Source organism: Alexandromys fortis, unplaced genomic scaffold (assembly GCF_014885135.2).
Source record: "Alexandromys fortis isolate MF-2015 unplaced genomic scaffold, M_Fortis_MF-2015_v1.1 scaffold_85, whole genome shotgun sequence".
Classification (NCBI taxonomy): domain Eukaryota; kingdom Metazoa; phylum Chordata; class Mammalia; order Rodentia; family Cricetidae; genus Alexandromys; species Alexandromys fortis.
Genome location: NW_026067975.1, coordinates 7,466,036 through 7,490,267, shown reverse-complemented (window position 1 = coordinate 7,490,267; position 24,232 = coordinate 7,466,036). Strand labels below are relative to the sequence as shown.

General features: G+C 51.3%; 1 protein-coding gene across 5 annotated transcripts in view; it reads left to right on the top strand.

Moving 5' to 3' along the window:
* The window catches only part of Adamts7 (ADAM metallopeptidase with thrombospondin type 1 motif 7), a 47,302-nt gene extending 23,224 nt beyond the window's left edge, over positions 1-24,078 (top strand). For 4 of the 5 annotated variants that reach the window (XM_050157276.1, XM_050157277.1, XM_050157275.1 and 1 more), the window contains 16 exons: positions 10,033-10,177; positions 10,759-10,851; positions 11,133-11,278; positions 12,442-12,611; positions 12,919-13,052; positions 13,874-13,994; positions 14,967-15,211; positions 15,487-15,622; positions 15,966-16,092; positions 16,530-16,743; positions 17,039-18,412; positions 19,227-19,379; positions 19,738-19,911; positions 19,990-20,136; positions 20,950-21,112; positions 23,689-24,078. In XM_050157276.1, the coding sequence (XP_050013233.1) occupies positions 10,033-10,177; positions 10,759-10,851; positions 11,133-11,278; positions 12,442-12,611; positions 12,919-13,052; positions 13,874-13,994; positions 14,967-15,211; positions 15,487-15,622; positions 15,966-16,092; positions 16,530-16,743; positions 17,039-18,412; positions 19,227-19,379; positions 19,738-19,911; positions 19,990-20,136; positions 20,950-21,112; positions 23,689-23,846 (3,700 nt within the window). In that variant the 3' untranslated portion in view covers positions 23,847-24,078. The remainder of the gene's footprint in view (positions 1-10,032; positions 10,178-10,758; positions 10,852-11,132; positions 11,279-12,441; positions 12,612-12,918; positions 13,053-13,873; positions 13,995-14,966; positions 15,212-15,486; positions 15,623-15,965; positions 16,093-16,529; positions 16,744-17,038; positions 18,413-19,226; positions 19,380-19,737; positions 19,912-19,989; positions 20,137-20,949; positions 21,113-23,688) is intronic. The other variant, XM_050157279.1, reaches the window with a different exon arrangement.
* Positions 24,079-24,232: the final 154 nt, after the last annotated feature.

Below are 24,232 nucleotides of genomic sequence, written 5' to 3'. Positions count from 1 at the left end.
CCTCCCTGCATCTCCCCTCCTTTTCAACCCTCCCCCAAGGTCCACATGTTCCCAATTTACTCAGGAGATCTTGTCTCTTTCTACTTCCCATGTAGATTAGATCTATGTATGTCTTTCCTAGTGTCCTCATTGTTGTCTAAGTTCTCTGGGATTGTGGTATGTAGTCTGGCTTTCTTTGCTTAAGTTTAAAAACCACCTATGAGTGAGTACATGTGATAATTGTCTTTCTGTGTCTGAGTTACCACACTCAAAATAATGTTTTCTAGCTCCATCCATTTTCCTGCAAAATTCAAGATGCCATTTTTTTTTTCTGCTGTGTAGTACTTCATTGTGTAAATGTACCACATTTTCCTTATCCATTCTTCGATTGAGGGGGCATTTAGGTTGTTTCCAGGTTCTGGCTATGACAAACAAAGCTGCTATGAACATAGCTGAGCACATGTCCTTGTGGCACAATTGAGCATCTTTTGAGTATATACCCAAAAGTGGTATTACTATGTCTTGAGGAAGGTTGTTTTCTAATTTTCTGAGAAATCGCCACACTGACATCCAAAGGGGCTGTATCAGCTTACATTCCCACCAGCAATACAGAAGGGTTCCCCTTACCCCACAACCTCTCCAGCATAAGTTGTCATCAGTGTTTTTGATCTTGGCCATTCTTACAGGTGTAAGATGGAATTTCAGAGTTGTTTTGATTTGCATTTCTCTGTTGACTAAGGATGTTGAACATTTCCTTAAGTGTCTTTCAGCCATTTTAGATGCCTCTGTTGAGAGTTTTCTGTTTAGGTCTGTACTCCATTTTTTAAAATTGGATTATTTGTTCTACTGATGACCAATTTCTTGAGTTCTTCGTATATTTTGGAGATCAGACCTCTGTCTGATATGGGGTTAGTGAAGATCTTTTCCCAATCTGTAGGCTGTCGTTTTGTCTTGTTGACCCTGTCCTTTGCTTTACAGAAGTTTTTCAGTTTCAGGAGGTCCCATTTATTAATTGTTTCTCAGTGTCTGTGCTACTGGGGTTATATTTAGGAAGTGGTCTCCTGTGCCAATGCATTCAAGTGTACGTCCCACTTTCTCCTAAAAGGGTCAATGTGCTGGCTTTATGTTGAGGTCTTTGATCCATTTGGACTTGAGTTTTGTTCATGGTGATAGATATGGGTCTATTTTCATTCTTCTACATGTTCATATCCAGTTATGCCAGCACCATTTGTTAAATAGGCTTTCTTTTTTTCCATTTTTTTTTTTGCTTCTTTGTCAAAAATCAGGTGTTCGAAGATGTGTGGATTAATATCCGGGTCTTCAATTCAGTTCCATTGGTCCTCCTGTCTGTTCTTATGCTAATACCAGGCTATTTTCAGTACTGTAGCTCTGTAGCAGAGTTTGAAGTCAGGGATTGTGATGCCTCCAGAAGTTCTTTTATTGTCAGGATTGTTTTGGCTATTCTGAGTCTTTTGCTTTTCCATATGAAGTTGAGTACTGTTCTTTCAAGGTCTTTGCAGAATTTTGCTGGGATTTTGATGGGCATTGCATTGAATATGTAGATTGTTTTTGGTAAGATTGCCATTTTTACTATGTTAATTCTCCCTATCCAAGAGCATGGGAGATCTTTCCACTTTCTGGTGTCTTCTTCAATTTCTTTCTTCAAAGATTTAAAGTTCTTGTCATACAAGTCTTCCACTTGCTTGGTTAGTTACTCCGAGATATTTTATGCCATTTGTGGCTATTGTGAAGGATGATGTTTCTCTGATTTCTTTTCCAGCCCTTTTATCATTTGTGTACACGAGGGCTACTGATTTTTTTTTTTTGAGTTAATCTTGTATCCTGCTACATTACTGAAAGTGTTTGTGAGTTGTAGAAATTCCTTGGTATAATTTTTGGGGTCACTTATGTAAACTATCATATCATTAGCAAACAGTGTGAGTTTGACTTCTTCTTTTCTGATTTGTGTCCCCTTGATCTCCTTTTGGTGTCTTATTGCTCCAGGTAGGATCTCAAGAATTACACTGAATAGATATGGAGAGAGTGGACAACCTTGTCTTGTCCCTGATTTCATTGGAATCACTGGGAGTTTCTCTCCATTTAGTTTGATGTTGGCTGTTGGCTTGCTGTATATTGCCTTAATTATGTTTAGGTATGTTCCTTGTATCCCTGCTTTCTCCAAGACCTTTATCATAAAGGGATGTTGTATTTTGTCAAAAGCTTTTTCAGCATCTAATGAGATGATCATGTGGTTTTTATTTTTCAGTTTGTTTATTTGGTGGATTATGTTGACAGATTTTCGTATGTTGAACCATCCCTGCATCTCTGGGATGAAGCCGACTTGACCATTGTGGATGATAGTTCTGATGTATTCTTAGATTCGTAAATACTTGATTTTTTTTAAGTTGTCTTACTTCATTAAGTGTGTTGTCTGCTCTTTCTGAGGTTCAGATTTACATGAATTTATAAAATCTTTTTCTCTTCTTCTTCTTCTTCTTCTTCTTCTTCTTCTTCTTCTTCTTCTTCTTCTTCTTCTTCTTCTTCTTCTCCTTCTCCTTCTCCTCCTCCTCCTCCTCCTCCTGCTCCTCCTCTCCCTCCTCTGCTTCTTTTCTTTCTTCTCATCTTCTTCTTCTATTTTTTAGAGACAGGGTTTTGTAGTCAGATTTTTCTTTGAGCCTCCAGGTCACAAATAATGACACAGAGACTTAGTATTAATTATGAAAACTCGGTCTTAGCTTAGGCTTGTTCCACTAGCTTTTATAACTTAATTAACCTGCTTTTATTAATCTATATTTTACCATGTGGCTTTTTATCTTTCTTTTATTCTGTATTTCCAACTTCCTGCATCTCCATGGTATCTCCTGCTGACTCAATTCATCTCCTCTTCCCTTCTCTCCCTGGAAGTCCTGCTTATCTCTCCTGCTTAACTATTGACTGTTGAGCTTTTTGTTACACCAATCACAGCAATATACCTTCACATAGTGCACAAATATCTTATAACATTTTCCCCTTTTGCCTAAATAAAAAGGAAAGGTTTTCACTGTAATACGGTAAAATTATATACAATAAGAACAATTATCAAGTAATAATTACATTTACAATGTCCAGTTCATTTGAATTTGACAAATTCAGAGAAATTATTCTGTTATTTATCTTATTCTGATGAGTCCAAAGTTTTATACCTAATTTACTTTTTATCATAGCTTTTATTACCAACTCAAAATTACCTTTTTAGACCTCAAAACATTTTCTTAGATAAACAATTTAAGCTTTTATGTTTCTCAACCTAATACACTTTATACCTCTTTTATGAGTTTCTTTTCTGAATTTGGCTACAAGGAAAACTATAACTATAACTATCTCATCTTCAACTCTATCAGAGAACATAGAAGATATAAGAAAGATATAATGAGTAAACAGGAAGTACAGAGAAAACAACTTCCAAAACTATAGAAATGACAGAAGCAGCTGGCTGTCTGGACAGTCACATAAGGTTCCTCTGCAAGGCTGAGATATCCGTCTTCAGCCTATGGGCTTAGAATATCTGACAGACTTTTCTGTAAAGCAGGAATTTTGAAGACCTTGTCTTGGCAAAGTTAAACAACCGCCTTCTTTTGTGTCCTGCTTGTCCAATTTGGACAGCATACTGTCAGCAGTAGAGGCAAGGGCAGTTTCTTGCCTAGTGATTAACTTTGACACAATAAAAGCAACCTCCATACAGAGTTACTTTGATGCCCATCATCTTCTCTAAAGTAGATTGGTCCTGCTAGATTCAGATATGTCTTAGAGTCATGAAAAACCTTATGTTATTAAAACATCTTAAATGCTATATTCTGTAGGTCTCTGAAGTGTTTGAAGACCACCTATCTATGTAAAATATATCTCTGATTGACCTTGAAAACATATCTAAGATGACTACGACTTTGATTATTATAGATGACTAATTAACTACTAACCAGCTTTCAAGCCTAGAACTATACATTACATTTTAAAATGAGCTGCATAGGTATAGTGCCTTAAACAAGAATAGAAACATATATGCAGTATTACAAAAATAGCCTTAAATTTGTATCAATATACAAAAATACATTAGTAAGAGTAGAAACATATATAGAGTATGTTCTAGCAAAAATAACCTTAAATTTGTATCAGTATGCAAAAATCCATACTAATGTCAAATATTTGAGATTAATAGTTGCTTTTTAGGTAAAAATGGATTCAATAATCTATTCTTTTATCCTATCAATCCTATGTCATGTTTCCTGTGGAAACAAACCTCTCCCTCAATGGAGCATATTTTCTGGCTTCCATTTGAAGTTAAAATATTCTTAAAATATATAGGTTGGCTTAACTTAGCAGTTTCCATAATCTAATGTCTCTCAGCAGCTATTGTTTTTTATACATCAGCATTTAAAAAAAATTCAAAGTCAACAAAACAACATACTGGATTCAGGTACCCTGTGTATTTCCCATCTTTACGTGCCATATTTTTATATTACTTTACTCTCTCTTTAAAGACTTTATTATTTTTAAACTAGTTTTTCTATGACTGTCTATACCCATTTTCTGTTCTTTCTTCAGCATCTAATCACATTTTTAAAAACACTGTGCCTTTTTTAGAGGTTTTCTGCATCTGGATTTAGCTTTACTAAGCACCTGCAGCATTCTCTGACTTCATGAGATGCATCTTAAACTGCTATGTCAGCTGCTGCATGACTTAGCTTCGTGCATGGCACTGGTGCACTGGTGCATGTGCTGGCAGCTGACCCCAGCCCTCTTCGAGGCAGTGAGAGCGGAACCTCATGCCTTTGGGCCTTGGCTTGGTGCAGGTCTATTTGCCCCAGCTCTATTAGGCTTCTACGTAGTCTCCTGCCACTGACTGAGTAGTGTGTTGCCCACTGCTCATAAACCCCATTCAAGTGCTCAGAGCAGGGCCTCTTAAAAGAGCCATGCCTGTGTACACTGCCATCACCCAGCCTAGTCAGAACTCCACCTCCCCCAGCTTTCTCAGGCCCTATGTGGATTTGAATGCTTTGAGTTGGGCACTAAATGTAGTCAGATTTTTCTTTAGGCTGTCAGCTCACAAATAACAACACAGAGACTTATTAATTATGAAAGCTTGATCATAGCTTAGGCTTGCTCCACTAGCTCTTAAAACTTAACCTGCTTTTATCAATCTAAATCCGTGTGGCTTTTTGCTTTTTCTTTTATTTTGTATGTCTGACTTCCAGTGTCTCCATGGCGTCTCCTGTGCACCTCAATCCATTTCCTCTTCCTTTCTCTCCCAGGAAGTCCCGCCTATACCTCCTGCTTAGCTGTTGGCTGCTCCACTTTTTATTTCACACCAATCACAACAATACACCTTCGTACAGTGTACAAATATCTCACAACAGGGGTTCTCTGTGTAAACCTGGCTGTCTTAAAACTCATTCTATAGACTAGGCTGTTCTTGAATTCAGAGATCCTCCTGCCTCTGCTTCTCAAGTGCTAGGATTTAAAAAAGGTGCAAACCACCACAGCCTGGCCTGAAATCTTTACTTTTTTTTGTTTGTTTGTTTTAAAGATTAATTTTATTTATATTTATATGTCTCTGTGTATGCACACAAGAGTGTAGTACCTGCAGAGGCCACGAGAGGCCATTGAATTTTTCTGGCACTGGAGTTAGAAGCTGCTGTGAGCCATGTGATATGGGTACTGGGAACTGAATTCTGATCCTCTGCAAGAGCAGTAAGTGCTCTTAACTGATAAGCCATCTCTCCAGTGCCTGGTTTATTCTTTCTAAACATATTTCTTTCATGTTAAAGCTTTTCTTAAAATATGTTTGTATGTTTTGTATAGATAAGAAGAAACAGCTGTCTACTGGGAGATCTGTAGCCTTGGCTATAGCTTTCTGAGTCACTGATGAAGGGCTTATTGGGATTCAGCTTTTTTTTTTTTTTGAGGGGGAGCAATTATCCTTAAATGCCAGAAACTGAGGTTATGTTTCTGAGTGACTTGAGACACCCAGAGAAGACTCTAGTCTCCTGGGAGCGTCTCACATCCGTCTGGTGGCTTCCGAAAGGGCAGGACTTACTGGTGTCTCAGCCTTTACTGTGCAGAATATTAGTGGTCCTTTCTCCATAGGTTCCTTTGCTGTGAGCCTTTGTCTGTGATTGGGATTCCTAGACCAGGTCCTGCTGGGTCTCTTTTCTTCTGGGCAGGGTGATGGCAATCCCCTGGCTACACAGGGTTGGCATGGAAACCTTCCAATTTGCTCTGTCCTCAGCTCTACTGGCCCCCAGATATCTAAGGGTCCCTGAGATCTAGATTCCTGAATCTCCTAGGGTTCTGTTTCTCCATTGTGTCTCCTCGCAGCTTCAGCGCTCAGCGTCTGTCGCTTTACCAAGTCAGCTACTGGTCGGCCATCTGCTTTGCAGCTTCCAGAAGTTCTGTTTCCATCATTCATTTGCTGTCATCATGTCCTCTTACCCTCTGCCCGGGTGGAGTTATGCTTTGTTTACCCCTCAAATGTCAGTGTAGAAGGGCTTCAGCAGAGAGCTGAAGAGCTGTGCCTGCTTGCTCAGTGTGCTGTGGTTCTCTGGAAGTCCCTTCCCTATGGTGTTAGACTGCTGCATGCCTAGGGCGTCTGGGTTGCTGAGAGCATGGACCCAGGTCTCTCCTGGAAGAGGGATTTGGATGAGGGGGTGACAACTGGAAACTGAAGAGTTCGGTTCAGTGGTTAAAACCTGGCCTCTGGCCCAGGCTTCTCGTGTTGGCAGATGATTTCCATTAGCCCTTAAGCCTCCAAAAATGGGGATCATGATGGACAGGCTTAGTGTTTGCTGTAAGGATTAACTGAGAAAGCAAAAGGCACAGTTAGCACGGTGCCTACCACATAGTACACAGTCAGTATGTGGCCACGGTTGCTATTACTCTTTCTACAGTGGTTAACCAAGTGGTTGGCCTGTGGATTTGAACCAGAGAAGCCGCCTGGGTTGGGGAGGAGGTGAACTTCCCAGAGAGGGCAGAGGAAATCAGAAGAGTGGGTACCCTGAAACACCCACGGGGCTTGTTCCCAGCTGCCCCACCCAGAGTGCCACCCAGCACCCTGGCTCAGGGACAGATAACTGAACAGGCAAGTCTCTGTGTTCCTTTAGCGGCTGGAATGTATGAGAGCCTTGGCTGGGGGCTTGGGCTCAGGGTAGGAGGAGAGGCAGAGAGCCTGAGCCTGAGGTTTGCCTTGCGGATGGAACTGGACTCCACCACCTGAGGGTGCTCAGGAGGGAGAGTCACCCTTCCCAGGTCAGACCACACCTCTCTGCTCCATCTGTGAGCCAGCAGTCAAGGGGTGCAAAGCCCAGGAGAAGGGGAAAGCAGAGGAACCCTCCACAGCAGGCAGAGTGGCTGCTCCATCTCCCACCACTAGCTCCTTGCTGGGGTGGGACAGGAGACAGTCTCAGCCCAAACAGGGTGGGGATCATCTGAACGAGTGGGTGCTGGATGGGTGGAGCAGCAGTCTTTCCATAGCTTGGGGAACTCTCAGCATCATGTACAGACCACCCACTATCCCTATATGGCCACGCCCCTCAGCTCCCAGCGAATATGTTTCCTGAGCTGCTTTACTGAGACGTGGCTTCCCCTCGCTGGGCCCACAAGCACACGTGTAATAGAGCCCAGGGCCACATATAGAACCTGTCTGCAGACGCTCACCCTTACAAAGATGAAGACATAATAACTCAAAGTGAGGAGGGGGTGGCAGCAGTCCTTGGTGAGTGTGTGTGGGGGGGCGTGTAAGAAGGTGTAGAGGGACAGAGACATCTCTTGGAAGTAGGGACACACTCTCAGGGCTTTTAGAGCTGACACTGAAGTCGGGTAGGAGAGGAAGCTGAGCATAGGGAAAACCTGGCAAAGGAAGAACCTAGGAACCTGACAGGGTGAAGGATCAGGGGATGGTCTGCAGAAGGGAGGGATCAGGGGCGTCTGTCTGCAGCTAATCCAAGATAGCTGACTTGAAGAACTCCAGGAGTCTCTCTGGGCTGATAGGTGCTTATGTATAGTGGAGAGGTTGCAGCATCCATGCATCTCTCCCGTTCAAGCAAGGATTCACCCCGGCCCCGAGACAGTGTTTCATGGTGTAACAGCCCTGGCTGTCCTGGAACAAGCTCTTGTAGACCACACTGGCCTCGAACTCACAGAGACCTGCCTGTCTCTGCCTCCTGAGTGCTGGGATTAAAGGTGTGTGCCACCACCGCCTGGCTGTTCATGCCTGTTCTTGAAGTCAGGGTTTTGCAGAGTGGGGATCAGGCCTGGGGGTGGGGTGGGGTGGGGTTCTTCATCTCTTTTCCAACAACCTCCTGTACAGAGACCCTATGACCAGAAACCAGGGCCAGAGAGGGAAATTGGCACACAGGCAGTCAGTCAGCTCTTCCCAATATCAAGGTGACAGTAAGACTTCCTACTGGAGTCACCCCACATCTACTCTGACCCTTTGTGGAGTGGCCCTGCCATAATTATCACAAGAAAGAGCCCCTAGGGGATGGCTGACCTTGGTTTACGCCCAGCTGTTGGAGGAGCTTGGCTGTGAGCCAGCCAGAGGAAGGAAAGGCTGCCCCTGGCTTTTCCTAAGCAGACAGTGCTCTGGGATAGCTTGGGGCCTCCTACACGTGAGGATGTGAAGGTCGAGAGAGGCTAGGTAGTAGTCCAAGGTCATATAATATCCACAAGAGGAAGGGAAGGCCAGCTGCTTCTGTGACTTTGCAAGCAGACACTGCGGTGGATGCTTCTACAGCTTTGGATTGGTCCCTTAGACATGAGGCTGTGACAGTTCAGAGAGGATTGGGGGTAAACTGAGGCAACATAACATCCTCAGCCAAACTGAGAAGTAGGCTGCTATATCTCTAGCTGTCTAGCATCAAGCCCATAAGTGCCCCACCCCCTAGCAAGTTGGCATAGTGTCACAAGGGACTAGTGTCCCTTCTTCCTCCCTCTGTTAGATTCTACTTTGTTTTTTTTTTTTCCCTGGGACTTCTGCCTGCTCCAACCAGACTCCTGTTCATCCTGGCTCCCTGGCCTGGTACCTTCTGTCCTCAAGTCAACCTGGCTTCGGGTTGTACTCATCTCCCCTGACAGGACCTGTGTTCCCACGGATTCTGCCTCCTATTATTTCCAACTAAGTCCTTTCTGTCTCGTCACCTAGTTGCCTATATTTGTAGCTCAAATCTCCTTGGACTCTAGGCCCTGGACCCTCCTCCCATCCCTAAGGGACCAAAATGAGCCCTTGGGGGCTGGCAGCACACTCCTACCCTCCTGCTTCCAGACAACCTCACAGAACATTTAGAGTTAATCAAGACAGAGGTGGTTGTGTGGACTGGGGGTATCCCTGTTGCCTCCCTGCTGCCTGCCTGCTGCTGCTGCTGCCGCCGCCGCCGCCGCCGCCACTGCCGCTGCTGCATGGCCACCTTTCTAGGCACCACATCTGAAGGAGCGTGTGATACACATGGGCTGTGCCTGCTCATATTGTCCCATTCTCTTGTCACTGCCCTGGAATGCTTGCTAGAGGAAGGCAGGAAGGAACGGGGAGTAAGGAGCAGGGGGCAGGCCCTCGGGTCAGGGTGGGAGGTGGCCGGGCAGCTGTTCCCCCAGAGGCCTTTTGTTTTATCAGCTGTGGTGTGATGGTTTCCAGAGCTTGGCCCAATCCAGCCTGGCCCCAGGCTCCCAGCAGGGGTAGAGGCCGCAGGAGCTAAGAGCATAGCCACTTGAGGGCTTGGTGGACCTGACCTTTGGAAGAAGGGTGCCAGAGTGTCTGTGGCTGGCCAGTGGCTTGTGCCAAGGCCTACAATAGGGGTGGGGTATTTGTTAGCAGGCTGGAGCTCCAGGCAGCTGAGAGAAGCCTACAGGACTGCCTTGCGAGGCTGGGACCACATGATGGGCTGGCCAGGCGGAAGACTGTCGTTTTCCCGCTGTTTCCACAAGTCCCACCTGCTCTGCTCTTCCACCCAGGCCTCTCTCATGGGCCTCAGGCTACCCTCGTGCCCTAAGGGACCTCACTTTACCCTTCCATCCCATTTTCTGCAGCCGTGGGTGGGGCCTGTGCTTGGATGACTCTCCAGCCAAAGACGTCATTGACTTCCCCTCGGTGCTGCCCGGTGTCCTGTATGATGTGAACCACCAGTGCCGCCTTCAGTATGGAGCTTACTCAGTCTTCTGTGAGGACATGGATGTGAGTAAGGGTGTGGGAGTCACAGGCGATGGCCCTCACCAGCCTGAGAGTGACAGGTTCTCAGAACCTCTGCCTGGCTTGGGCTGGACTCTCAACGGACATGGTGATACCTAATGTGACCTTCAGCAGAAACCTGGGGTTGGGTGGTCTCAGGCCCAGGTCTGGATTCTGTATCAACCCCCAGGGGACTTTGGACAAGACCCCTAGCCCTCTGGATTTGACTTAGAAGAGAAAAAAAATCTGCCCTTTAGAGTCCAACAGAGAGTCTTGTAAAGATATGACAGACGCTTCTACCTTGAGTGTTTGAGGAGGTGTAGCCGGGGGCTGGAAGAAGCGGTCAGCTGGAGACAGCTCTCAGCTCCAACCCAGCCTGGAGGATAGCCCCTCCCAAGGGCCCCATGATAGGATGTGGTTGAGGGGAGGGGCGAGAGGAGGAGCAGACAGTGGACCCTCGCACTTGCACACTCACTTGGTGTACTGCCCCTATGGAAAGTGTCCAGGGGGCTCTCGGGGGACAATAGGGGCAGACTGGGTGGTCTCACTGGGGAGAGGATGAGGGTGATGCACACGTCTGTTTGCAGAACGTCTGCCACACACTGTGGTGCTCTGTGGGGACCACCTGTCACTCCAAGCTGGATGCAGCCGTGGATGGCACGAGATGTGGGAAGAACAAGGTAGGTGGGAAACCTCGACCCTGCCTGAATGCGGGGTGAGGTGGGGGGGCTGCCTGTCCTCTACCACGCCACGCCAGACTTCCCTGGGGTCGACTTTAGCTTCTGCTCTTAGTATTCGTTTTGCTTCAGTATGGTGTCTGGGCTGTGGGTGACCATAAAAGCTGTCTTGCACCTTCCATCCTCCCGCCTCTGCGACTGTCTTGCTTGCTTTGTTCTCACTGGGATGAGGATGACTGAGAGGGGTCGGGGTTGGGTTGCTCTGCCTCCGTCTGTCTCAGTAGTGGTGTCTCAGTGGAGAGTGCGTCCCTGAGGGCTTCCAGCCTGAGGCGGTGGACGGTGGCTGGTCCGGCTGGAGTGCCTGGTCTGTCTGCTCGAGGAGCTGTGGCGTGGGTGTACGGAGTGCTGAACGACAGTGCACACAACCTGTGTGAGTGCGGGGCCCAGGCTGGGACAAAGGACCTAAGCGGAGCCGATTGTGGAGGCTGCCTGTGTTCCAGCATGCAGCTCTCAAAAGTATCCTTAGAAGGGCCGAGTCCAGTGTCTAAGTCACCACCGGCCACTTCCAGGGAGTGTTCTGGAAGCATTCCCCCAGAGCTGACACGGTTGCAGTCAGGGGAGTGCTCTTCCAGAGCCTGGGGAGATGAACCGGAGACCTTGCAGCACAGGCAGGGACTGTGGGGAGGTCGGGGCAGAGGTGAATGCTTTGCATCTGGGTCCTGGAATGCTCAGGGTTAAGGCCCTCTACCCTCACACAAGGGCATCCTTTTCCATTGCTCCTCTGGGCCTCAGTGTGCTCAACTCTATAATGGGATGCTAGCAGAGTCCTAGTTAACTTGTCATTGGGTAAAGTCAGGCCATATGGATGAGGCACTGAGTTCTCCCAGTGCTCTGGGAAATGCCCAGCACCAGCTTCTTCAGACCCCTGAGGAGACTGGCAGCAGTTGGGCAGCCCTGGTGGGGTGGCTGTGGCCTGGGGTGAGCCTTCTCATTTTAAGGGAGACTCCACGAAACAAAGGGTTGTCTAGGACAACTTTGCCTGGCTCCCAAGGAGGTAGAATTCACAGGCAATTCCATCTCAGGGCTTGTGCTTCACCAGGCCCGTGGTCTGTACCCCTCTACATGTCTCCCCCTCCAGCTCGGTGGCCTGGCTGAGATGGGGTGCATGTGAGATGCCAAGCCAAGGCAGTGTCTCACCTGGGTGGGGCCTGGAGGCTTCCTTCGAGCTGGCTCAGGGTGCTGTCCCCACGACAACTCTCATGACATAAGGCTGGCCCATTAGCTCACCACGTGTTCCAGCTCTCAGCATCCCCCTTAAAGGCAGTCCAACTCCATTCTAGAGATGAGGAAACTGAGGCCTGGAGGATGGCGAGCATTTGCCCATGGTCATACAGCAGGTCTGGCCGAACCTAGGCCTCTTGCCGCCACTCTTTCGTAGACCCTCGGAAACAGGATGGATGTGTATGGGTCAGAGAGTGGCTCGAGGGTAGGGCAGCATAGCCAAAGACAGCAGGGAACTCTGGGTGCGGATACAGATGTTGCTTGGCATTGGGTACTAGTAGCATGCTCACACCCTGATGGCTTTCCTCGTAGACCTAAGCACAGAGGCAAGTACTGTGTGGGGGAGCGGAAGCGGTTCCGACTCTGCAACCTGCCAGCCTGTCCTGCTGGCCGCCCCTCTTTCCGCCATACCCAGTGTAGCCAGTTTGATGCCATGTTCTACAAGGGCCAACTGCATACATGGGTGCCTGTGGTCAATGATGGTGAGTCCTGCTACCCATGTAGACACTGAAGCCAGGGATGGGGGACGTAGGGGCCCCAGTGATATAGGCCCACGTATTGAGGTCTAGATATCACCTTCAGCCCTTGTCTGCTCCGTACCATTGTTTGGGGTAGCTGTTCATTCCCAGCTCCTCAGTCTGCAACTCTGCAGATAGCGCTCGGTCCCGTCGGATTCCCTTGGCCTTACTACTCATGCACATTATGGAGGATGAAGGGATTTTCCTGATGGCCTCTGTAATGCCTGCTCTTTTGCTTTTGCTCCACGGAGTCCTCTGCTTGTCCCCTTAGAGAACCCCTGTGAGCTGCACTGCCGGCCCTCCAAACACTCCAATACAGAGAAGCTGAGGGATGCCGTGGTGGATGGCACCCCTTGCTACCAAGGCCGGGTCAGCCGTGACATCTGCATCAACGGCATCTGCAAGGTGTGTGGGATAGCAAAGGGACTCTCCTAGACTCACTGGCGGGCAAGGGATCCACCTCTAGGTCTTTCCTGGCTTCCTCCAAGCTGCATGCCCCTGTCCCCTGACTCTAAGACAAAGCCTCTGTGCCCCGCTGTCTCTGGCAATGGACATCCCACAGCTGGCTCTAGATTCTCAGCCACTACCATCGTATTACTTTGTCTCCACCAACTGCCTATTGCTCATCCCAGCATGCCTGCCTATATAACCCCAGCCATGAAACCAGAGCCTGGGTGGGTGCAGGCCACTGCCTCCTCTCTGATAGGAAGGAGCTGACAAGGTGGTACTGCTGGTGTGCCAGGCTCTGGGCCTGCAGAAAGTGCTGTTTGGCAATAGCTCTTTTGGTTTCTAATACTGGCTGCTCTTCCATGCCCAGGGCCCCAGCCACCTTCCTTACCCTGCTTCTCACCTTTAAAGCTACTGTGCTAAAGGCCTGGGTTTAGAGGAAGCCTAGAAAGGAGGTGCTAACCCAATGTCTTTGAAATTGAATCCTATTTCTGGAAAATTCCACCATGTGCTAGGAGCCATGCTTACCTGAAGCCTTCTATGAAAGAGACTTCCTGCCTTTTGTGTCATGTGATGCTCTCAACACTCTTGTAAGGCATGGACTGATGTCCCCTCTTCATCAGGGGAAGAGTAGCTCATTTGTGACAGGGACACTGGCTGTGATGAGACTGGACCCCAAGCAACGGCTCTTGACGTCCACCTAGGGCCTCCTTACTGAGCCCTGGTGGATACCCAGAAGAGGCTGGCAGCCAGCACAAAGGGCCTCCTCTCTGTTACAGAACGTGGGCTGCGACTTTGAGATCGACTCTGGTGCCGTGGAGGACCACTGTGGTGTATGCCAGGGCAATGGCTCTACTTGCCACACCGTGAGCAGAACCTTCGAGGAGGCTGAGGGCCTGGGTATGGTTGGGACTGCTGGACTGTGAATGTGTGCCTGCCATTTTAGTCTCTGCCCCTGTGGTCCTTGCCTAGACTAGACATGACTGGCGGCGGTCTCCTTGTCTGGTCAGGATCCTCCCAGAAGTCAGTGAGACCCTGTCCCAAGTGAGACCTGTCCTAGTCGTCCTTCTATCCTAGGGACTGTGAGTGATCTGTCGTCTGTTCAGAGAGCTGCTGTCTTCTGACCCTCCAGAGACCTTCCCAGTGCTGTGCCTCAACTTTGGGGTCTGAGTTACACATAGGGCTCAAGTGCCAACTGTGTGCTCAACTATGGGGGCCACCTAGGGGAAGAGCCCATGGGGTGACAGAAACTTCGCTGTGATGAATGCAGTAGGCTGTGTACTTCAGGGAGAGAAGGAAACACCCATAGGAGGTGGATGATGATGGGCTCAGAAGACTGGGTGAGGAGAGCCTGGCCCTGCAGGGCAGGTGGGCTGAGAGGCTATGACGCTGGGCTCCACAGCTTGCATTTCTTTCCCTCAGTGCTTCATCTACCCCTCTGTAAAATGGGAACGGCAACAGTGCCTGTTACAGCATGGGGTAGTGCTGCATAGACCCAAGCGCAGTGTTCCATAACTACAAAAGAGAAGTCAGGTTGTCTAGAGAAAAGGAGAGGGGCCCAAGCATTTTGGCTTTCCATGATGGGAGAGATTATAGACAAGGCTGTGAAAAAGACTAGTTCAGTCTTCCAGGAGAGTGACGCTGGGCCATGGGTCAGTGGGGAAGGATCTGTGGACCCTTTCTGAGGCCTCGGTGACCCAGAGTAGATATAATACCTGCCCTGTGTGGGGACTTAGAATCCCGAGCTGATGATAGAGTCTTTGGCTTCATCAGCATAGACAAAAGGAAGCAAGAAGGTGGCGGGGGTGGCGGGGGAAGTAACAACTGACTGCTTGTCCCAGAGCCCAAACGCTGTCCAACCCTTGCCAACAGGGTATGTGGATATAGGGCTGATCCCAGCCGGAGCCCGAGAGATCCTCATTGAGGAGGTAGCTGAGGCCGCCAACTTCCTGGCCCTGCGGAGTGAGGACCCAGATAAGTACTTCCTCAATGGTGGCTGGACCATCCAATGGAATGGGGACTATCAGGTGGCGGGCACTACCTTCACCTATGTGCGCACAGGCAACTGGGAGAACCTCACGTCCCCCGGCCCCACCAGTGAGCCTGTTTGGATCCAGGTACCTGCCTCTCAAGGCCAGGATGGGAGGACTAAAACGGGGTGGTCCGCCAGGTAGGATATACGGGGAAACCTTAGGGCTGTCATAGGCTATGGTTCTGGGTTGGGCTCAGCTGATGGGGTCTCTGAACCTCTGTCTCAGTTTTCCCATCTCTAGAGTAGGTCTCAAATACAGCTCAGTTTACAGAGGTGGCTGGGGACGACCCTAGGTGCAGGTGCTGGGCAGATGAGGAAGGGCCCCTGGGCTCATAGGCCCCCCCCATTTGATTGTTCCAGCTGCTGTTCCAAGAGAGCAATCCTGGGGTGCACTACAAGTATACCATCCACAGGGAAAGCCATGATAAAGTCCAGTTACCCGAGTTCTCTTGGCACTACGGGCCCTGGAGCAAGTGCACCGTCACTTGTGGTACAGGTGAGACGCACACTTGAGGAACCCTTCAAGCTTATGTGTGATCACATGTAACACTCACCCCAGGGCTTTGAAGTGGGTCTTGTTATTTATTTCCAGTTTATAGAGCTGAAAGTCTTAAGCCAAGAAGCAGTGGGGTGGGCCACCTAGCCCGCTGCCCCCTCTATTGTCTCCAAGTGTAGGGTGTCATGGAGGGAAGCCTGGGAGGGCACTGAGGTCAAGGAGGCCTGTCTTCACCCCGACAGAGGCAGCAGAACCCTGTTCTGTGAGGGTCTGGACAGAGAGGGTGTGTTTACATCCTTTGGAACCTGGTGCCAGGCCCAGGCTGAATCGCCATGGCTTCCAGGTGTGCAGAGGCAGAGCTTGTATTGCATGGAGAGGCAGGCGGGACTTGTGGATGAGGAGCACTGTGAACATCTCAATCGGCCCGATGACCGCCAGAGGAAATGCAGTGAGGAGCCCTGTCCTGCCAGGTAAGCATGCTGTCCCCCACCAGACTTCCAATTCCTAGGCGTCCTGCCCTTTCCTCTGCATCGGGACCCTGGTACCGCTGGGGAAGAGAGCAAGTAGCTTGTGGCCTCTTCTCCCCAAGTCAGAGGCATCAATCCGTGGACCTGGCTTGACCCTTGAATGTCCTTGGGCAGCAGTGCCAGCCTAGATGTTCTTGATCACTCCTCTTTGTGTCACTGGCTATCTTGTCCAGGTCCCTGAAGTAACGGTGGTGGGAGTGAAGAGGGCTCTGCTACTGGGATTCAGGGGCAGAGCACCAACTTGGGGTTTGGCTCTAAGGGGATTTTTCTCCGTTCAGCCCTGTCTGCACCCCAATGGCCTGAAGCCATGCTGTGGCCACCTTTGCTCATGTCACATAGGGGCTAATGCCACACTATCATCACTGTGTGCTCCTTGCCAGGTGGTGGGCAGGGGAGTGGCAGCTGTGTTCCAAATCTTGTGGACTTGGAGGTCTCTCTCGCCGGACCGTGCTTTGCATACGCAGTGTAGGGCTGGATGAGCAGCGAGCCCTGGAACCACTTGCCTGTGCGCATCTTCCTCGTCCCTTGGCTGAAACCCCATGCAACCACCATGTACCCTGTCCTTCCACCTGGGGTGTGGGCAACTGGTCTCAGGTAAGCGTACGGAGGAAAGGGAACCCGGGTCTGGTACCACCATTACCTCAGAAAACCTGCACAGAATCCTTACTGCTTGTTACCTGGGGTGGGAGGGAGCCTGGAGCGTTCCTGGGACAACACTGTTTACAAAGCCGTGGGGACCAGGAATTCCCTGGCATGTTGACTATCATCTTGAACCTTAAAAGCATGGCCACAAAGGGCTGGCTGAGACCTCTGTCACTATGATACCAGCAGTAGGCAGGTTCTGCCACCATGCCCCGGGTTTTCCCAGAAGCCCCATCCTCTTTTGCAGTGCTCTGTGACCTGTGGAGGTGGCATGCGGCAGCGGAGTGTCCTCTGCATCAATGATACCCATGTTCCCTGCGATGAAGCTGAGCGACCGGTGACGGAGGTCACCTGTCTTCTGCCTCCCTGCCCACGCCCCATGTACATGACGGGCACAGATGGCTCCGGCAGTGGCTCTTCCAGCCCCGAGCTCTTCAATGAGGTTGACTTCATCCCACACCGGCCGACCCCACGCCCTTCACCGGCATCCTCACCCAAGCCAATGAGCATCAGCAATGCTATTGATGAGGAGGACCCGGAACTGGATCCGCCCGGGCCTGTGTTCGTGGATGACTTCTATTATGACTACAATTTTATTAACTTCCATGAAGACCTGTCTTATGGGTCCTTTGAAGAACCCCATCCAGACCCGGTTGATGCAGGGGGTTGGACAGCATCGCCCTACATCAGATCCACTGAACCCCCCTCAGATGCTCCAGTGCCTACTGCAGGGACTCCTGGAGTTAAGGAAGAGGGGGTTCTGGGAGCTTGGTCCCCTAGCCCTTCACTGAGCCAGGCTAGCCATTCCCCACCTGTATTCTTAGAGCAGACCCCTGTGAACCCCTTGGCCAATTTCTTATCCGAGGAAGATATTCCCATGGAAATCCCTGAAGTTGGGCTCCCCAGCTTGCCCTGGCCCCCTGCTTCAGCTGATGGCATGGTGACACCTGTTGCCCCTGGAAACCCTGATGAGTTACTAGTGAGAGAAGACAGGAAGGACCAGTCACCCACTCCCACTAATAGGAACAAGGTTTCCAAAGATGAGGATACCTTGGGCCATACATCACCAGCTCTGCCCCATAGTCCTACCTCCACACAGCCCTCTTCATCCTACATCAGCACCAATCAAGCATCTCCTGGTCCTGATACGGTGGAAGAGTGGACAGAAGGGCCTGTGGCCTGGGACCCAGTGTCAGAGGGTGACCTGAAGCCTGTGCATGGTGAGCAGTGGCCCACTGTGGAGGTGGCTCCTCCTCTTCTTCCTTCCCTGGCCACTGTACCAAGCATCTGGGACAGGGACAGTCCCATGGAGCCAGGGACTCCTACCTTTTCAGCCCCAGAACTGGGCTCACAGAACTCAAAAACTCTGGCATTGCCGGGAACTTCCCTTTGGACAGCACCAACTGATCTAAGTAGCCCAGGACCAGGCCAGCCACAGCCCTCTAACCCTGAAGGGACCCTGAGCTCTGTGCTGCTGCCTAAACCAGTTCAGGAGACTTACACTAACAGTAGCAAGGACCCTGAGGTCTGGCCTTTGCAGCCCAGCCCAGTGGAGGATGTGTCCCCTACAGATCCGCTGCCTGCCAAGAATGCCACTTGGCAAGTGGGCAACTGGAGCCAGGTGAGTTTGTGGTACCAGGGATGGTGGGGAGTTTGAGCAGGACCCGGGGACTCAGTTTTAAGCAGAAAAAGACCTAGCCATGTTCATCCTGCCTCCCTTGGAGAACAATGGTTCCTGGGATGAACTCACTGATGGCCATGGTGGGCTGAGGCTCCACGAAGCAGAAAGAGTATTATTTCAGCTGCCATGTAGCCTTGAGGCTAGTCCGTCCCACTGAACCTCAGTTTCCCAACTGTGAAGTGGAAGCGGAGTGAGGGGCCCCATCTGCTCGAGTTTTGAGTCCTTAGCGGGTCATTCCTAGGCCACATGGAGGGCTTCAGAAACAACAGTAACTATGAATTCAGTGCAGCTGGGAGGAGTGTCCTTATACTAACCCGTCTGCACAGGAAATGGAGATCGCCCCTTAGCCAGCTGGAAGGGTACGGAAGGCCTCTTTCCATGGCTCCCAGACCCAGCACTGCCTAGGTTAGCTGAGACACAGCCAGACTCCTCCAGAGGCTTCACCCTCTTTTGTTAGCGATCTCATAATGTTCTGAGTTGTATGGAAAAAAGACGACCTGTGCCCCTTCTCTAGACTGTCATTGGAAGAGATCTTGTGGGGGAGATTTACTCCTTTAGCTGCTTGAATTAGGGCCCAGAGTTCCCTGGTGAGGGAGAAGCCACAGAATGGCAGGATAGGTAGTGGGGCCTACAGGGCTCACCGGAGCAGGGCTAGTTAACTGCAGGTGACATTTGACTTTTTGAGTCTCCTTGGGTGGTGGGGCTGGCAGGGTGAGGGTCTGCTGGGCTTACAGACATCCTCTGTGGCCCACAGTGTTCCACCACTTGTGGTCTGGGCGCCACCTGGAGGCTGGTGCGCTGCAGCTCTGGCCGCGATGAGGACTGCCTCCCTTCTAGCCGGCCCCAGCCGGCCCGCCATTGTCACCTGAGGCCCTGTGCTGCCTGGCGCACGGGTAACTGGAGTAAGGTGAGTGAGGAGGGAGCCTTGAGTCTCACGGCCATGGGTCAGAGACCAGCAGGGCAGGGTGGGCGCCTGTCTGTCCTCATCTCTCTGGAAGCTCTTCATTCGGCATGACCTGGCCTGGCCCTGCTCATGCTGCCGTCCTTCCTCTGTATCCCCACCACACGCCATTGGACTTCTTTTACACCAGCTCATCCTAATTCCCTTGGTCCTGTCCCCTGGGGCTGTCACCTAGTGTCGAATTCTTCTGGGGGCTCTTTGGCCCAAACTGGAAGGTCTAACCCTGCTGTACCATAAACTTCATTGGGTCATATTGCATGCATGGGTTTAGAATGTGTCTACATGTGTGCTCCTTGGTCCCCAGTGCTCCCGCAATTGTGGCGGAGGCTCCTCCACAAGGGATGTACAGTGTGTGGACACACGGGACCTCCGGCCACTGCGGCCCTTCCACTGCCAGCCTGGGCCTACGAAGCCACCCACCCGACAGCTCTGTGGGACCCAGCCCTGTCTCAGCTGGTACACCTCTTCCTGGAGAGAGGTGAGACCTGGGCCTAGGGGTAGGGATTAGGGACCCCCTCAGGCCCTGGGTCTTCCTAATGCCTCCTTGTTCCTCCAGTGTTCCGAGGCCTGTGGTGGTGGTGAACAGCAGCGTCTGGTGACATGCCCAGAGCCAGGTCTCTGTGAGGAGTCGCTGAGACCCAACAGCACCAGGCCCTGCAACACCCACCCCTGCACACAGTGGGTGGTGGGGCCTTGGGGTCAGGTGAGCAGGATTCCTTGAGGAACTGGGAGCGGTCCTTGGCAGGTAGCCCCTGGTCCTTAGGCTTTGAAGGATGAGTGGTCGGGTGTGTGTTGTGTGCTGGTCCCTCTGGGGTCATTAACTATGCAGTAGTGACCAGATGAAGTCCTTGTACTTAGCCAGGGAAAATCAGATAGAGGGGAAAAGGCTCTGTGTGAGGAATCCTCTGAGGAGACTTCAGACTGATACCTAAAGGAATGAGCCAAGATGAAGAGAGGGATGAAGAGACTAGCAAGTGCTGAGCCCTGAGGCAGGAATGAAGAGGGGTACTCAGCGGATGGCACAAAGACAAGGGTGGCAGGAGGGGAGCGGAGGGGCCTCCCCCTGCCCCGAGGCAGGGCCTTTTGGGAGCTGATTGGTTCAGGAACCTCAGTGATTCCTCCATCTATTGGCTGCTGAATGACTGGGCAGAGCTTTTCTTCCCCTTTAAAATGGGGGCAGCATAGAGGAGGGATGGAAGATTAAGGGAAGAACATGGATCCTGTGTGGTGTCAGAATAGATTAAACCTGAGAACAGTCTGACTCAGGGTGGGGACGCTGGCTGAGCCTCTCTGCCTCTTCTGTGTCTTCCGAGCACTGTGGTCTCACCCCAGTGTCTGCCTTCTCTGTGCAAGGTGCGTTTTGCATTTCTTCTTGTCCTCGCTGCCAGGGCAGACGCCTCCCGTGACAGCGGGGTCAGAGATGGCTTCCTGGAGAGGGTGGTACTGTCCAGTGCTAGCCGGTCACTGGCTGTGATGGCTGGTGCTGGGGACATTCTGTCCTCTCTCTCCTGTGCAGTGCTCAGCCCCCTGCGGTGGTGGTGTTCAGCGGCGCCTGGTCAAATGCGTGAACACTCAGACGGGTTTGGCAGAGGAAGACAATGACCAGTGTGGCCATGAGGCCTGGCCTGAGAGCTCACGGCCATGTGCCACTGAGGACTGTGAGCTGGTTGAGCCACCACGTGAGTGTCTCCCTACCCCTGGGGATGATGGGGCAGGGAAGAAGGGTGGCTGGGAATGAGAGAATCATCCAGATGTCAGTCCCAGAACAGCTGCTGTTCTATTTACAGTTCCCTCAAACCACATGGTCACCTTAACTGGGAGGCCACAGGGCGCTAAGGTTCAAAACTGGGAATCAGCCAAGGGGAATCCCAGCCACGCAGGCATCCTGCAGGCAGCTTCTGTAGCCTTGGGGAGTGGAAGGAGCCCCCTGCTCTCTCAGTTGTGACAAGCTTTTTCCCCCTTGGGGTCTTAGTCCCCAGAGTGAGGCGAGGATGCCCTTGGGCTCTGGGCTCTGCCATTCCTAGGAGGATCACAGCCTGCAGTGAGCAGCGGGGCCACAGGAAGGACTCCTTCCCAGGGTCCTGCCGCCACTGCCGCCTATGGGCTTCCTAGCCAGCTGTGCCATTGTGGAGCAAAGGCCTGAGCCAGAGGTGGCTCTGGAAATCACCTCCTTCCTGAGGCTCCAGATGTCCCCAGCCGTGCTGAACACAGAAACAATGTGGCCCCTGAGTCATATCTGGGCACCCATTCCCTAGCCCTGTAGTCTTGGGCTCTGTTTCCCTATCTGGATTGTCATTTCCTCATACATAACGTGGCTGACAGCCCTTATTCTAGTACAGTGGGGTCTGAGGATTAAGGGCTCAGTACGGCTAGTGCCCTTGCTTAGCACAGGCTAGACCACTTTACCCTCCTTCTGTTCAGCAGCCATTACTGTCCACCACTGCAAAGGCAGGGGAGTCTGAGGCCACCTCTGATAGTTGAGGGAATGCAGAAGCTTGGCACTTACCTACTGGGTTGCCGGACCTGTTACCAGGATAGTTTGTGGGTGTCAGCCCCCCAATCTGCCTCCCCCTGCTCTGCACAGCCTTCACTACCAGCAGTTGGCTCCTGGGGGTACTGGCTCAGGACCAGAGCGGCTGCTGCTGTACCATTCTGCCCTGAATCCCATTGCCTCAAGGTGCCAAGAAAATGCCAACCCGGGTTTCTCAAGCCATTCCCGCTTGTCTTGCTCTCCTTGTTTCCCCGCATCTATCTGAACCAATGAGACACTTCAGCACGGCTAAGCTGGGTGCTGTACCCCAGTGCTTGCCCTCAGGACTGATGGTGCCCACGGCTCTTCTGTCTCTCACACCAAGCTCAGGGTTGGCAGAATCAGGGGTAGCTATGATCCCAGGTGGTGCAGCTAGACAGGGCAGGAACTGAAGCTCTACCAGAAACAGCCTGGTTTAGGAGGCTTGTGGCCTTGCAAGGTCTCCCAGGGGAATGGGGAAATGACTAGGCTGTTCCCCAGTGCTCACCCACATGAAGCGTTTCATGCCCTTAGCGAAGGGAGCCAATCAGGGAAGACTCTTGGACCCCAAGCCCCTGGAGCTTCCAGGATGTTTTGATGACTTGTGCGGTTGTGGGACAGGACATTTGGAAATCCTGGAAACTCGAGGGTGTGCGATCACCGTGGCAAAGCCGCCGGCACGCCTAGTTAGTTATGTGGCCTTCCCTGTGGAGGTGGGGCGTGCCACCAAGAGGAAACCTTCACCCGGTGGTTAGGCCTGCCTGAGGTCACCCAGGGGAACTGCTGTGCAGGCTGACAGAGTTTGGAGTTTCTGCCAAAAAGATAGGGCAGAGGAGTTTTTTTTGCTGCCTTGTGCCCTCTGCCACACCTGGGGATGCCGCAGACTAGGGCTCCAGGTTGTCCGCCTGTTCCTCCTCCCCAGGGAGTCTGCGGAAGTAAGTGGGGTCTCAGGCAGCTGCCGCTTCAGCAGCAGCAACAACAGAGCAGTAGCACTGGGAGGGAGGCCAAGGGTCTGGAAGCCAGCCATTTCCCCAAATCGCTTTCCCAGGAGAGCCAGCCAGGCCTTAGCCGCTGACAGTCAGGGCTTGGAGAGTCACCCTCCCCTGTGCCGTGTCACCAGGGGGCATGCACCCAGCCGCAGGTGCCTTTGTGGTCCTGGCCAGGCCGTTTTCTGGGCTATACCCCAGTGAAACGGGTGGCTGTCCTGCTATAGGAAAGCTGAGGATGAATGTGGCCCACATGAGTCTGGGGGCGGGGCGGCATGGTGCAGTGGTGGCAGCGGCAGCAGAAGCACGTGGGACTTAGGGTGGCAGGGATGTGGAGGGGATGCAGATTGACTGAAGTGCGGGAGGTAAAGTTGTGGGCCCTGTCAGGTACCATGACTGAACAAGGATGGAAAGTGCTGGAAGGCTTGCAGCACGCCTGGGTAGGCTCTTGGGCATCTCATGGCCTCCTGAGGTGGTCAAGGATGGGGTCTCAGAATCTTTCCTCTAGAAAGTTAAGTCAACGGTGTCAGTAGTTCAAAGGCAGACGAGTCAGGGACAACAGCTAAGGACTTGGGGTTCTGATTCTGGGGCCCTCCTTCAGAAACGGGGTCTCTTCCTGGCTCTGACGTCTTCTTAAGAATACTGAGTGAGGTGAGGGGTCTTTAATCCAATTACTGGGTGATGAAGTGTGGTTCTGGGTGCCACACCCACCGATTCTAACCATCCTACAGCATCTCTTCTCATCTCTTCCCATTCCTAGGTTGTGAACGGGATCGCCTGTCTTTCAGTTTTTGTGAGACACTGCGCCTACTGGGCCGCTGCCAGCTACCCACCATCCGCGCTCAGTGCTGCCGCTCATGCCCCCCGCTCAGCCGTGGTGTCCCTTCCCGAGGCCACCAGCGGGTGGCTCGACGCTGAACAGAGGCCTGGCCTCCACCAATGCACATACAAACTGACCCATGACACACAGACCTCAGTGCCCCACCACAGGCTGCGGTGGAGCCCTGCTCCTCGTGCCCTAACGGTGCTAACCCCATCCCTGTGCAATGGCAGGCTGGGGACCTCTCTTCCTCTCAGAAAAGGTATTTTTTTATTCTGTTTGCACATTTGTTACTGTTTTACATAAATGAGTATCTACCCTTTCAAAGCAGCTTGGCCTTGTCTTGGGTTTGGAGACTCTCCAACATGACCCCCTACCTACCTACCTATCAAATGGCTATGACCCTGTCCCTTGCTAAAGCCTCGAGAGACAGCAGCGTCTCTGTTCCTGTGGGGGCAGACCAGCACCGAGGTCACACACAGAT